The sequence below is a fragment of the Polypterus senegalus genome, chromosome 15 (genome assembly GCF_016835505.1).
Source record: "Polypterus senegalus isolate Bchr_013 chromosome 15, ASM1683550v1, whole genome shotgun sequence".
In the NCBI taxonomy this organism is placed as follows: domain Eukaryota; kingdom Metazoa; phylum Chordata; class Cladistia; order Polypteriformes; family Polypteridae; genus Polypterus; species Polypterus senegalus.
The window spans coordinates 52,196,666-52,210,468 of record NC_053168.1 but is presented as its reverse complement, the minus strand read 5'-3'; the positions used below and the strand labels follow the sequence as shown (position 1 = coordinate 52,210,468).

Genomic DNA, 13,803 nt, shown 5'->3' with positions numbered 1-13,803 from the left:
GTTATTTTATTCAATAATAAGATTAATAAGGTTAAGGTTGTATGAACAATTCTGGTATTTTTTGTTACGTTTGTGGAAAGTTTGTAGTCAATAAACAGAAACAGAGCATAGCAGATTTTGTAGAAAATGCTTAATATATTTTGTAAAAGAAAGAATAATATCTATCATATAGGCAGATGTATTTTTACTATTAATGTTTAACAATATAAATGTTAAAACAGCTGTCTAACTATCTAATTGTAAAGAACAAGGAAGCTGGACAAACCAGTTTTTTTGTTTCTACCCCAAGGGTTTCATGGATAACAACTGACCAGAGAGGGACACTTTTATGACACTTTTATGACACTTTTATGCTTTAATCACATCTTTTGTTTCTTGTTTGTTTGAAACTGGAGAAAATGTTGGACTGGAAATGATTAAGGGCGCCTGATTAATTTAATAAGTGAATGGCTCAGGAAGTATCCAGGAGGTGTGTGTGTGTGTGGAGCTGCCGAGGAATGTTTTAGCTGTCATTTTCCATCCTGAAGAGAGCTGACCAGAAAGAATTGAGTGTAACTACGTGTTTAAATGCCACCTGAAACTACACTTCTAGCATTAAGCTTGCATGGTTTGGTTTGCAAAGCCACATTCTATTTACTTTATATGCCAGTAGCTACAATACACCATATTATCTTTAATATATAATTAAAAGTGTAGCCCTTTCTCCTGCCCATTCTTTTACTCTGTTAAATTGCCTGAAGTTTTCAATGTAAAATGGAGGGGGAAATCCTAAACTCCAGTACCTGACAGTGCGCTAAGAGTATGAGATTTCAGACATTTTGTTAAAGTCTACACACGAAAGAGAATAAAGGGGGAATATATGGTCACCTAGGATCATAACAAAACGCACCTACTTTGGAAAACTAACTTGGTGAGTGTCACGGTGTCTGCTCTATTTGTGTTGAGGAACTTAAACAATGGGCAAAAGGTAAGAAGGTGTTTGTTTTTGGTATTGCAGTGATATGGCGTGAACCCAAAAATCATATTGACGATTGTTATTTCTGTTTTTGCAAAATTCAAGGTGTCACGTACGTGTGCATGAGAGACAGCATAGGGAGTTCATGATGGTAATTACATTACCTGCCGTACCAGGGGTTGGCGCTGTGTACTAATGCCTTCTCTTCTCCTCCCTCTACAGAACAAAAGCCTGACAGCCACGCTATCTCTGATGTCACTTATGTGATCCTCCCCTTCCTGCCCCTTGAATTTATAATCTGGAAATTGGCCATCTTGATTCAGTTCCTATTCAGAACTCCAGTCTGAAAAAACTACTCTGCATTTACTGTGTGTTTTCTTTATTTTCTCATCTAATTACGCAGGGTCACTAAGGTGGTGCTCCAGTTCTTCATTTTTGTGTCCTGTTCTTCAAAGGATATAACCAAAAGAATAAGTAAGAAATTGTTTACAATAATTCTCCATCAACAATAAGACCTGCACCCCGTGGACCTCATGTACCAATTCCCTACTCCACCTAACAGTCTTGATTCTGTGGAAACTCACTCAGAGGGAGGAAGAACTTCAGGTCATGATGAAGAATTTGTCCCAACATAGTCAAGTAATGAGCCACAGCCATTCACTCAGGATGAACATAGTGATTTAGTAAGACACTGAGGTCTTCCCAAAGACGCTTTAGAGCTTGTGAGGTCCTAATTAAAAGATGAAAATGTATTACATTCAGACACAGGTTTCTCTTTGTATTGAAACAGAGAATAAGAGTTTGCAGTCTATTTCAAAAAAGATGGATCCTTGGCTTACTTGACTTACAGAAGAATGGAGAATATTTATAGGCGTATCTAAAAGAAGCCGAAATTGCACACTTCTTCATAATGGTAATATGTACACATTAATAAATGTGGGTCATTCTGTGCATATGAAAGAAACTTATGAGAACTTTGAAAATGTTCTTGAGAAAGTTAACTACAATGACCACCATTGGTTCAATTGCGCAGACCCAAATATTCTGTGTGTTTTCCTGTGTCAGCAGTCAGGGGATACAAAATTCCCACATTTCCTCCATGAGTGGGACAGCAGGGCCAAGACCTGTTGATAGTGAAATTTGGCTGTGTTGAGAAGGAATAGCCAGCTAGAAGAACACTACAACTTGGTGCCAATAACATCACTAGACCTAGCTTGGTGGTTCCAGATAAAACACTCCTGCTACCCGTTCATTTTAAGCTTGGTTTAACGAAGCAGTTTATCAAAGCACTCTCAGATGATGGAGCTCGTCTGACGTATGTGTATTCCTGAAGTTTCTGGTTATGTCTGAGGCTAAATTCAAAGAGGACAATTTTGTCAGAAACTGATTACTGATGCAGAATTTGATAACACAATGAACAACTTGGAATGAGAGACTTGAATTTTTAGGTAACAATGAAAATTCAGGTTATTAAGAAATTGTGAAAAATGCACAAGTTACTTTGAAGGCACTGGGTTGCAACAGGAGTTCACTTTTTGGATTCACATTTGGAATTTTTTTTTCTGAAAATCTTGGAACTGTGAGTGAACACTAGGATGAAAGATTTCAAGGACGTGGAATAAAGGTACCAGGGATGCTAGGATGTCAGTATGACAGCGGACAACTGCTGGATGATTTATAGGGATGTACAAGAAGAAAGTGTGCAAACGATGGGACAGCAAATGAAAAAAACTAAGACGTGACAAAAACTAGAGCAGCTATATGTAAGGCAATGAATGTGTAGTGTTGTTTCCCCGCATATGCCCCATAAGTTGGGTGTGTGATGGATGAGAAAGAAGATTTCTGGAGTGAGTTGGATGAAATAATGGACAGTGTACCCAAAAGACAGAGAGTGATGATTGGAGTGGATTTCAATGGGAATGTTGGTGAAAGGAATAGAGGAGATGAGGAGGTGATGGGTAGGTATGGTGTCAAGGAGAGGAATGAAGAAGGTCAGAGGATAGTGGATTTTGCAAAAAGGATGGGCATGGCTGTGGTGAATACTTATTTTAAGAAGACGGAGGGACATAGAGTGATGTACAAGGGTGAAGGAAGATGCACACAGGTAGATTACATCCTATGCAGAAGAGTCAATCTGAAGGAGACTGAAGACTGCAAAGTGGTGGCAGGGGAAAGTGTAGTTAGGCAGCATAGGATGGTGGTCTGTAGGATGACGTTGGAGATCAAGACAAAGAAGAGAGTGAGGGCAGAGCCAAGGATCAAATGGTGGAGGTTGAAAAAGGAAGACTGCAAGGTTAAGTTTAGGGAGGAGGTAAGACAGGCACTGGGAGGCAATGAAGAGTTACCAATTAGGTGGGAAACTACAGCAGAAGTAGTAAGGGTGACAGCAAGAAGGATGCTTGGCGTGACATATGGACAGAGGAATGAGGAAAAGGAAACCTGGTGGTCGAATGAAGAAGTACAGGAGATTATACAGAGGAAGAGAATGACGAAGAAGTGGGATAGTCAGAGAGATGCAGAAAGTAGACAAGAGTACAAAGAGATAAAGTGTAAGGAGAAGAGAGAGGTGGCAAAGGCTAAAGGAAATTCATGTGATGAGTTGTATGAGAGGTTGGACACTAAGGAGGGAGAAAATGACCTGCACCGATTGGGTAGACAGAGGGACCGAGCTGGGAAAGATGTGCAGCAGGTTAGGGTGATAAAGGATAAAGATGGAAACATACTCACAAGCGAGGAGAATGTGTTGAGCAGATGGAAAGAGAACTTTGAGAGGCTGATGAATGAAGAGAAGGAGAGAGAGAGAAGGTCGGATGATGTGGAGAGAGTGAATCAAGAAGTTGAACGGATTAGCAAGGAGGAAGTAAGGACAGCTATGAAGAGGATGAAGAATGGAAGAGCATTTGGTCCATATGACATACCTGTGGAAGCAAAGAGGTGTTTAGGAGTTAATGGAATCTTGGAAAGTGAAAGGATGCCTGAGGAATGGAGAAGAAGTGTACTGGTATCAATTTTTAAGAATAAGGGGGATGTGAAGAACTGTAGTAACTACAGGGGGATAAAACTGATGAGCCACGGCATGAAGTTATGGGAAAGAGTAGTGGAAACTAAGTTAAAAAGTGAGGTGATGATTAGTGAGCAGCAGCATGGTTTCATGCCAAAAAAAGAACACCACAGATGTGATGTTTGCTCTGATGGTGTTGATGAAGAAGTATAGAGAAGGACAGAAGGAGTTGCACTGTGTCTGTGTGGACCTAGAGAAATCATATGACAGGGTGCCTCAAGAGGAGCTGTGGTATTGTATGAGGAAGTTGTGAGTGGCAGAGAAGTATATAAGAGTTGTACAGGATATGGCCGAGGGAAGTGTGACAGTGGTGAGTTCTGCAGTAGGAGTGACAGATGCATGGAGGTGGGATTACATCAGGGATCGGCTCTGAGACCTTTCTTATTTGCAATGGTGATGGACAGGTTGACAGACGAGATTAGAGAGGAGTCCCTGTGAACTATGATGTTTGCTGATGCCATTGTGATCTGTAGCGATAGTAGGGAGCAGGTTGAGGAGACCCTGGAGAGGTGGAGATATGCTCTAGAGAGGAGAGGAATGAAGGTCAATAGGAACAAGACAGAATACATGTGTGTAAATGAGAGGGAGGTCAGTGGAATGGTGAGGATGCAGGGAGTAGAGTTGGTGAAGGTGGATGAGTTTAAATACTTTAATCAACAGTACAGAGTACAGAGTAAGAGGAGAAAGAGAGTGCATGCAGGGTGGAATGAGTGGAGAAGAGTGTCAGGAGTGATTTGTGACAGACGGGTATCAGCGAGAGTGAAAGGGAAGGTCTACAGGACGGTAGAGAGACCAGCTATGTTATATGGGCTGGAGACGGTGGCACTGACCAGAAAGCAGGAGACAGAGCTGGAGGTGGCAGAATTAAAGATGATAAGATTTGCATTGGGTGTGACGAGGATGGATAGGATTAGAAATGAGTGTCTCCCAACCGTCCAACTTGAGCTGACCCTCTAATGCAAAGTCAGAGAGGCGAGATTGCGCTGGTTTGGACATGTGAAGAGGAGAGATGCTGAGTATATTGGGAGAAGGATGCTAAGGATAGAGCTGCTAGGGAAGAGAAAAAGAGGAAGGCCTAAGTGAAGGTTTATGGATGTGGTGAGTGAGGACATGCAGGTGAAAACAGCATAACTCAATGCAAACTTTATGACTGGGCAGAAAGGTTTAAAAGAGGAAGGACAAATGTAACCAATGAAGGATGATCTGATCGGCCATCAACATCACGCACACGTGCATATCAACATAGTGAATACCTTCATCAGAGAAGACCGGCAGATTACGTTGGCCGACGTTGCTGCACATTTAGATATCAACTATGGATCTGCACATAACTTGGGGTACTGTAAAGTTTGTGCAAGATGGGTACCCAGACAGCTTACTAATCTGTACAGGCCAGGATCCTTCAGTGACTAAAATGTTAGCATAAATAGCTGACATGGGGAGTGTTGCAAAGTATTAAATGGTAAAATGTCATGCCACTCCACCTCTGGATGGGATGCACAACCACCACAAGTAACACTCACTCATACAGGGCCAGCTGAAGGGTGACACTCCAGCACCTTTAGAAGAAAGAGCTACCTGAGACCGCCACCCAGACAGTGGGGAGAAGCCCACATGCAGTAGGTGGGGATGTTGAACCCTGGTCTCTGGTGCCGTGAGGCCACTTCACAGACATGCCCAAGTGTGCAGCATCAGTGATACACTCTTAAAAATAAATTTGCCGTACTGGTTCTTCAAAGCAATGTCATAGGGAAACCATCTTTGGTTCCCAAGAGAACTCTCCACATGAAGGTTACAGGAAGGACCTTTTAGTTTGATCCATAACAGGCTCCATAAATAGCCATGAACAGATGATATGAGATTTGTGAAACACCAACAGTTCCACAATTTTGAAAGGACTCTTGCTGCATACAATAACACACCAGCTAAGTGCAGGTTTTCATGATCTGTTTGCATCCTATACCTTAGCTTACATTAAAGATTTCTGTTTTGTACACATATTAGGAATCTGTTCAAAGCTCAAAAAACCAACTTCATATTTAAAGAACCCTCCCCAGAGTTAAATAGTTCTTTACCAAACAATGGTTCTACAACGAACAACAAAACTCAGTTCAGTGCCATTAAGCAACCATCGTTTTTGAGCGTGTAGACTCTCTCCTATCATCTAATGGCTCCAGTATCCTACACCTAGTTATTGTTCTCCACCATGTCCGTGTCTCCCAAGACATGCAGGTCAGGTTCAACAGTAAAGTGCAAACTGGTGGAGTGTGAGCGTGTGTGATGGACTGGCGCCTTGCCCAGCATGCTTCCTGTTTTGTGCCCAGTGCTGCCAGGATTGGCTCCAGCCTTTCACACCCCTAAAGTGGATGATGCGAGGTTGAGAATGTTCTGTTCCATTCATTTACTGGCTTAGCCCGATCATTTAATAAATACTTATTAGAAACAGTAATTTACTTTCATATTATATTGGAATCTACAACATTTTCTCCAAAGTTCTTCCAAGTCTTATTAAAAAAAAACTTTGTTAAACAAAGCAACATGATTCTCAATTAACTGGAAGGATTAACATTTCAAATTAGATAATGAAGTGTTATTTTATATGAAGTTTGAAAACAGCAGAATTCACCAAATACTATAACTTCTAAGTGCATTAGATCTTCATCTTCACAATAATTTAAACAGTCCGCTTTTTGAAGTCCTCAGTAAAAGTAGTCCTTCTGCGACCCTGCAGACCTGAGATGGCTAACGTGCACTGGAGCCCGCAGAGAGCAGTCGAGCTGCACGTAGATCGCTGCCAGGGCTTCAGTGCAGACGCGGCCTTTTTGGAGTTGCGAGACACCGACGTGCTGCAAAAGCGGTGCACGCGCTTACGGAATTAACAAGCGGCATTTATTGATGGAAGGCTGGCGCGATTACAAGTGAGCTCTTGAAGAACAAATTGTATTGAAGCTACATTTCGCCTTTTGAATTAAGAATTCCAGATAACTTTGTTGTTCATCCACATTTTTAAACTGACTTGGCGCCTCATCCCTTGGAAGTAGAATCGTCTTCTTTGAATCCAAATTGAGAGAAGTAAGCAACAGGTTAAGCGGATGACTCATGAGCATGAGTTAAAAAGTCAAATGGTCTGTAATGAGAAATAAGACGGCTCCCATTATGAGAGTCACATGACTGGGGGCCCCGCCACTGGGCTATAAGAAGGGGGTGGGGGTATCTGTCAAGTATTTGCTGTTAACGGGATGAGCTGATCGATCAGGCACAGTGTTGGCCAGCAGACGAAGAAGGAGAGTCTTCTGAGATTCGGCTTTTTCCGGTTTCTTCATTTTATTTTACCTGCTCTGCTTGTAAAGGAGTAAGGAAAGTGCCGCAATGGGAAGACTGCCGTGGATTTGCTGCATCTTGATCTTTGCTTTATTCGTCGCAGTGGATACGCGCAAACGTAAGTGTGGATGGCCACCTGCGGAGCTTCTCGGGTGATGGCTGCAACTTTTTTTTTAATGGTTTGGGTGTTTGGTAACCTGTCCGTTCGGAATTAGCTCAACGATTTGCTGCCCTGCTTTCTTTTCGGTCTTCGTTCGCTCATTAAATCGGAGCAGGCAGAACACCCCGGCGCGCAGTGACACGGGGGTGGTAAAGTGGAAGGTTTCCGTAAACTATCATTTATTCTACGGACTTCAATTCGCGTTTGCCACCTTGATTTAAAGAGCTGACGCGTGTTTTAAAAGTGTTGGGATTGTTCCAGTACAGGTTAACTTTGATAATCTCATTGGGGTGTTTGTTTTTTAAATCTCAGTGGAGGATGTATGATAAAAGTATATCGCCAACGATAAATAACTTGAAGGAATCCGGTGGTCAACATCAGACCAAACTCTCTGGATTGGTTGATTTCTGTGCTTCCTTCCTTTTGATTTACATGAAGGGTCTGTGGTAGCTTTTGGTTCTGGACTTCTCCAAAGCTGTGTGCTTTCATGTGCACCCCATAGCAGCTTGTCTTGTCAAGGTGGTATTTGGTGACCATCTGTGGTGGGCATTTGGATATGTATGAAGGGTGCGAATGTCAATGTGCCTGGACTTTATTCCTACTGACCATGCCCATCCCTTAACACCTGCAGTTTCATTCCTGGAAATGAGTTAAGCATTGCAAAGAAAGGTCTAACTTCACCGTAATGTCAGATTTGATTTAACATGTTTGTGTACGGTATATCTACCCTTGGTAAACCATCATGAACTCCTTTAGATCATGGTATTCTGCCTTCCCCCATGTGCATCTCTCAATCTGGTGGCCCTGGGCTGTTAAGTGGCTGTCTAGCATACATTTATATTATGCTGGTGTCTGCAGTAGGATGACTTATTTTGTTAACTTAACAAGTTGTGCCACATTTTGAGCCTTACCAAAGGCCTGCTCCTTTTTGTGTAGGTGTCAGTGATGTGATGCCCAGTGGCTCCCTTAGAGGTGCTAAAAACTCTCCACGTATTAAAGGATGGGCTCCTGACACCAACGCCTGGAATGAAGAGTTGTATCCTTGCATTAACCACAATCACAGGCGACGACGAGGTATGTGCAACTGGACGTGCTTCTGGCAGATGCAGGGTGTGATCTGTACTCTAACACTTTGCCTTTCTTGTAGGGAATTTTTCTGTTCAGCTTACCAGTGACAGTCCTGCTCTCATTGGCTCAAACATCACCTTCACTGCAAGGGTTCTGTTTTCCAGATGTCCAAAGGAAGATGACCGTGGGAACGTCTTGTATGACCGCGAGTGTGGTGGTGAGACTTGATGTTTACTTGGCTCCGATGTTGGAATACTGCTGGAGCTGGATTTTCTCTTCCTTGGCATGTCTTATTGTATAATGGCTGAACGAGTGCCTGTGCCAGCCTTTATACAGTATAGTGCAGCTTCCTACAGAAGGGGGTTATCTCGGTGTACTGAACTATTTATGGGCTTTAATTGTTCAACTGGTGCGCTGGCAACCTTGGCCTCAATTCCATTGTCCAGACATGCATTTGCCTTCTGACATGGCACACGTTTCACATCGTGTCCTCAATAACTGTTTAGTAGTATGGTGTTTGGTGGTGGCAACTTGTCAGACTTGCTTAGGTTTATGTGTACATGTCTGATGCCCTCCTTACCTTTTTTTTTGTTCTGCTCTGGTATTCCTCCTTTCTAATGGATTGCCTTGTTCAGATGTCTATCCTGGTATTTGGAGCTTAAAGTGCCTACTGAAGTATTTCAGAGGTACTTGTCTAGCAAAAATGGAGGTGATTAGTGTAAATGCTAAAAAGAAGCAGCTTCAGTGCTCAATCCCTCATGCTCCTTAATCAGAATGGCAAACAAATTGCTATAAATTTTTGCAAACCCCTCTATGTTAATACAGAAGCAGAAAATCCTTGGAAGACGTGAATATGATGCTGGTAAGGCTGGGTCAGTTTAAGCTAAAGTTGGATTGAATGAGCTGCAGTCCCAGTAGGCTCCTGAACTGACCTTGAAACCTGCAGAGTACTAGTGGGTCATGCTGGAGATTTAATGTGGAGACTCCAGTTGCTCCAATGGATCAATGCATGGGGTTTAAAGTCTATATTGGCAGGATCTTGTGCTTGACTAGTCTAGATGGGTCCACCAGATTAATGGAGCAACCTAGATTGTGCTAGAGTTACAAGGCCTAGCTACTTGAGAGCTGAGTGTCTTTCTTTAATAGTTTTTTAAACTTTTGCTGCTTTCAATGTTAGTTGATCTGATTTACTTAACTAACTTTTTCTTGCTGCTTAACTTGGGCATAGGGTGCACTTTGGACATAATGGACTTGATTGCTGGTGAAACCAAAAATGTGTAATCCTTAAAGGTCTTGTCTGACTAGCTTACCTTGGATTAGGTTTGCCCCTCTGTTGGATACTTTAAATCCAGCAGTTTTAATGGCACGTTGGACAAATGGCTTTTAACAAGGTTCTCTGATTCCAGATTCTGAATCGCTCCAGTCTAGATCTGGATACAACTGGACATCCTCCCTGGATGACTATGGCTACAGCAACTGCACTGGCATGCTTTGCAACGTATTCCCCGATGGCAGGCCCTTCCCGCAGCACTCTGACTGGAGGAGGCACTCCTTTGTATATGTCTGGCACACAATGGGTAAGGGGCTGACCTCCATTAAGATCCTTTTGGTCAATGCTGCTAGCGTTTGTGCAAGCTTAAGTTCTGTAAAGGTTCACGGATTTCCAAAATGGATGTCTCCTTAGGCCAATATATCCAGACCACTGGAGGTCCCGTGTCCAGCATTTCTCTCAATACCAGCAGCTTCACCCTTGGCACTCAACTCATGGAGGTGCTGGTTTATGTCAAAAAGGAGCACCGCAGGAACATTCCTATTGCCAGTACAACAGATCTCTATGCTATTGTGGGTAAGTTCTCTAAATTGTGCAATTTATCTCCGTATTGGGAGCCATTAAGCAGATCAAAGGAGGCTTCTAGCTAATAGCATTAAAATTACTTTGTTTAGAAATCTGTTGGGCTAAATTTACTTTGGTTGTGGAGTAGAACCTTTGGACCTACAGTGCTTGCTTTGGGCTTTTGAGGATCTCAAAACATTGACTTCTGGATGGGGTGTGATTAGGAATTTTTGGAGTTGGCATCTCCTGCTACAAGGTTTAACACCAGTATATATGGCCTACCTTTAAGGGTGCAAGACCAGTCTCAAAGTAAGGAGCTGGATTATTCTGGAAGGAACCAGCTTAAAGCCCTGATTGACTAAACTCTTCCAGTATGGGTGGGGTGCAAGTATCTTTTTTTTTTTTTTTCCCTGGCAGGTCAGAGTTCAGTCAAGGGCTAACTGTAGTGCCATTGATCCTGAATAACTAGGTTTCCTAGATTTGAGTTATCCAGATCTTTTCTGTTGTAGATTTCATTCCTCTGTTTGTGAACATTACCCAAAAGAATGATCGCAATGCTTCAGACCACATCTTCATTAAGGACTCGGAAGTGATCTTCACTGCAGTGCTTCATGATCCCAGCCACTATCTGAGCAATGCAGTGGTGCTTTACCAGTTTGACTTTGGTGATAACAGCACCGTCTACAGCTTGAATAGCTCAGTCAGTCATATCTATAAACTGGAGGGAAATGTCACAGTCAATGTAACCATTGAGGCAATAATTCCTGTGCCTTGTGGCCCTCCAACTCCACCACCAGTGGTACCAACATCTGGCTCCCCCAGTACAACTACAGGTAAGCCTGCTGCACCAATCTTCAGTCTCCTTTCATCTAGAACTTTAAGTCCCCTACTGTTGAGGACATTTTTGGGCAAGTCCACGGCGGCAAAATTTAAGTGCTTGTTTACAGGCCTATTTAAAGTGGGGGGGCAAAGCCTTTTAATTTTGCAACTGTCAACCTTTCCATTTCTGCCCTCTTTAGATGAACCCTCCTCCACCACACTTCCCCTCTCGACTACCACTGCCTCGGTGACTAGCAGTGCACCCTCTACAGAGCCTTTTCTGGGTGGATTGATCGCAAATTGCAGCATCCACAGGTCTGGCAACTTTAAGGCTGACCTGACTATTGTGGGTAAGTGTCTGTCTAAGCTTTGGGTCAGTTGAGGTCCGTCCTTTTTCAAGAGGATAACTGATTTGTTTGCTTGATCCTGGAGCCATGATCACTACTGAGCCTAGTGGGGTGTGACATTTGACAAATCCTTTAGATAGGCCTATCCAGGCTATGACCAATTGGTGGTAGACCTTGTTGGACACCCTTTTTTAATTCTAGAATATTCAGGCTAGAGTGGTTGGGAATAAACTCCAATCCCTTGCCATTCTGTTTAGGTTGGCTTTAATAGCCTGGATTTGGAAATACATAAAGCAAACATGACAAGTCATGAATTTAATATTTTTTTTAGCTGGAGTTGTTGCTGTAGACAGTGTCCAGATGACCAGAATGGTGGAAATCTCAACCATTCCAGTGACTAGTGTTGCAGTGGACTTCTTGGTTTTGTGCAATGGAAGGCAAGTCAGACCTTTTGCACCATTAGAAAACCCAATAGGAAGCTATTCAGTCTTGTGGTAATCACTTCTTTTTTTTTTTTTTTAATGGGGGCAATTCCTACTTGCAGTGTGCCCACGTCGGTCTGCACAACGATAATGGATTCCACATGTGCAAGTGTACAAGATGTCACCTGTGACGATGTTCAGTCTTCTGACCAGTGTCAGCTTGTAGTGCATCGTTCCTTCAACCAAAGTGGAATCTTCTGTGTGAACTTCACCCTCAGTGATGCAGCAAGCCTGGCTCTCACTAGTATGTTTGTAGACATCCAAACAGGTAATGGTGGGATTACTCAAAGCCATCTAACCTGGGAAGAAACTGACTTTGTACTAAATTTTTATCTTTTAATCCTAGTGCATGGATCTATTCCTGCAGCAGGCTATGTGCTAACAGCAGTCCCTGTTATTGCAGTTTTTGCTGTGGTTCTATATGTGCTCCACAAGTAAGTTGCAAATAGTGGGAATTCCAATGCAAGTGGAGATTAAGATTCACATTGAAAGTGGTGCACTATGGGCTAACAGAACTAGGATGTTCACAATATCTCCTTTTTGCTTGCAGGCGGTACAAACCTGTGACTAAGGTGCCCGATGTTGGAATGGCTGTATATTTCGGTCAGCTGAAGGCCAGCTTTTTCTCTGGGAATGAAGAAAGCAACCCACTGCTGCGGACCAAGCCCACCAGAGTGTGAAACGTGCTGACTTGTTACAGATGTCCAATGTGCCTTAAGGTGGCTATAAACTGCATGTTCTCTATAAAGGCTTGTAATGTAATGCTGAACCGGAAGCCTTTGCTATCCTACCATTAACTAATCTTATGATTATAAACCTATTAAATTTTTACATTTGTAACTTTGCATTTTGATTCCTTTTCCAACTACATTACAAGACTACGTGTTGGTGGGTCTTGATTCCTTCTAGAAGGCAGCAACAGACTATACTTGGAATTGGCAGTCAAATGCCCCTGTTAGGGCGGCATGGTGGCGCAGTGGTAGCGCTGCTGCCTCGCAGTTAGGTGACCCGGGTTCGCTTCCCGGGTCCTCCCTGCGTGGAGTTTGCATGTTCTCCCGTGTCTGCGTGGGTTTCCTCCGGGCGCTCCGGTTTCCTCCCACAATCCAAAGACATGCAGGTTAGGTGGATTGGCGATTCTAAATTGGCCCTAGTGTGTGCTTGGTGTGTGGGTGTGTTTGTGTGTGTGTCCTGCGGTGGGTTGGCACCCTGCCCAGGATTGGTTCCTGCCTTGTGCCCTGTGTTGGCTGGGATTGGCTCCAGCAGACCCCCGTGACCCTGTATTCGGATTCAATGGGTTAGGAAATGGATGGATGCCCCTGTTGAAGACCAGCAGTGCTAATGTCCAGTGCAGCTGGGACTGAGGAAACCTTTTAGGAAGTTCAGCTTAAACAGATGACATGATGATGATGGAGGTGCTTAATTATGAATGAAATTGATATTTCCCAAGAAAGTGGGGACCCAAGTGGAATAGTAAAAGTTTAAAATCCTAATGCATGCATTCTCTCCATAATCGAAGGATAGCTTGACAAGCTGAAAGGTCCTCCTCCAGATCCAGCTACATTGCAGTTTAGGACTTCTGCATAGATTTTAATGAGTTGATATTACTGGGCTTGGTAACCACCCGATCTGGCCACTATTGACCAGGTAAAATTTATAGCTCATTAACCTCCACAGCCTTAACCCTTTTCTGGTGCTCTTTAAAATCCATACAGCCAATATTTTAGGCATTTTTGTTTTGTAGTAAACTTAATTTCCC

The 13,803-nt window shown here is 43.0% G+C and overlaps 1 protein-coding gene across 1 annotated transcript; it reads left to right on the top strand.

Annotated features, from left to right (window-relative positions):
- Positions 1-7,225: 7,225 nt before the first annotated feature.
- gpnmb (glycoprotein (transmembrane) nmb) lies at positions 7,226-12,891 on the top strand. The gene is made up of 11 exons (XM_039737212.1): positions 7,226-7,455; positions 8,434-8,571; positions 8,645-8,782; positions 9,972-10,142; positions 10,250-10,411; positions 10,909-11,232; positions 11,419-11,568; positions 11,897-12,002; positions 12,110-12,315; positions 12,394-12,481; positions 12,598-12,891. Exons 1-11 carry the CDS (start codon positions 7,386-7,388, stop codon positions 12,725-12,727), a joined length of 1,683 nt encoding a protein of 560 aa, XP_039593146.1. The 5' UTR covers positions 7,226-7,385; the 3' UTR covers positions 12,728-12,891.
- Positions 12,892-13,803: the final 912 nt, after the last annotated feature.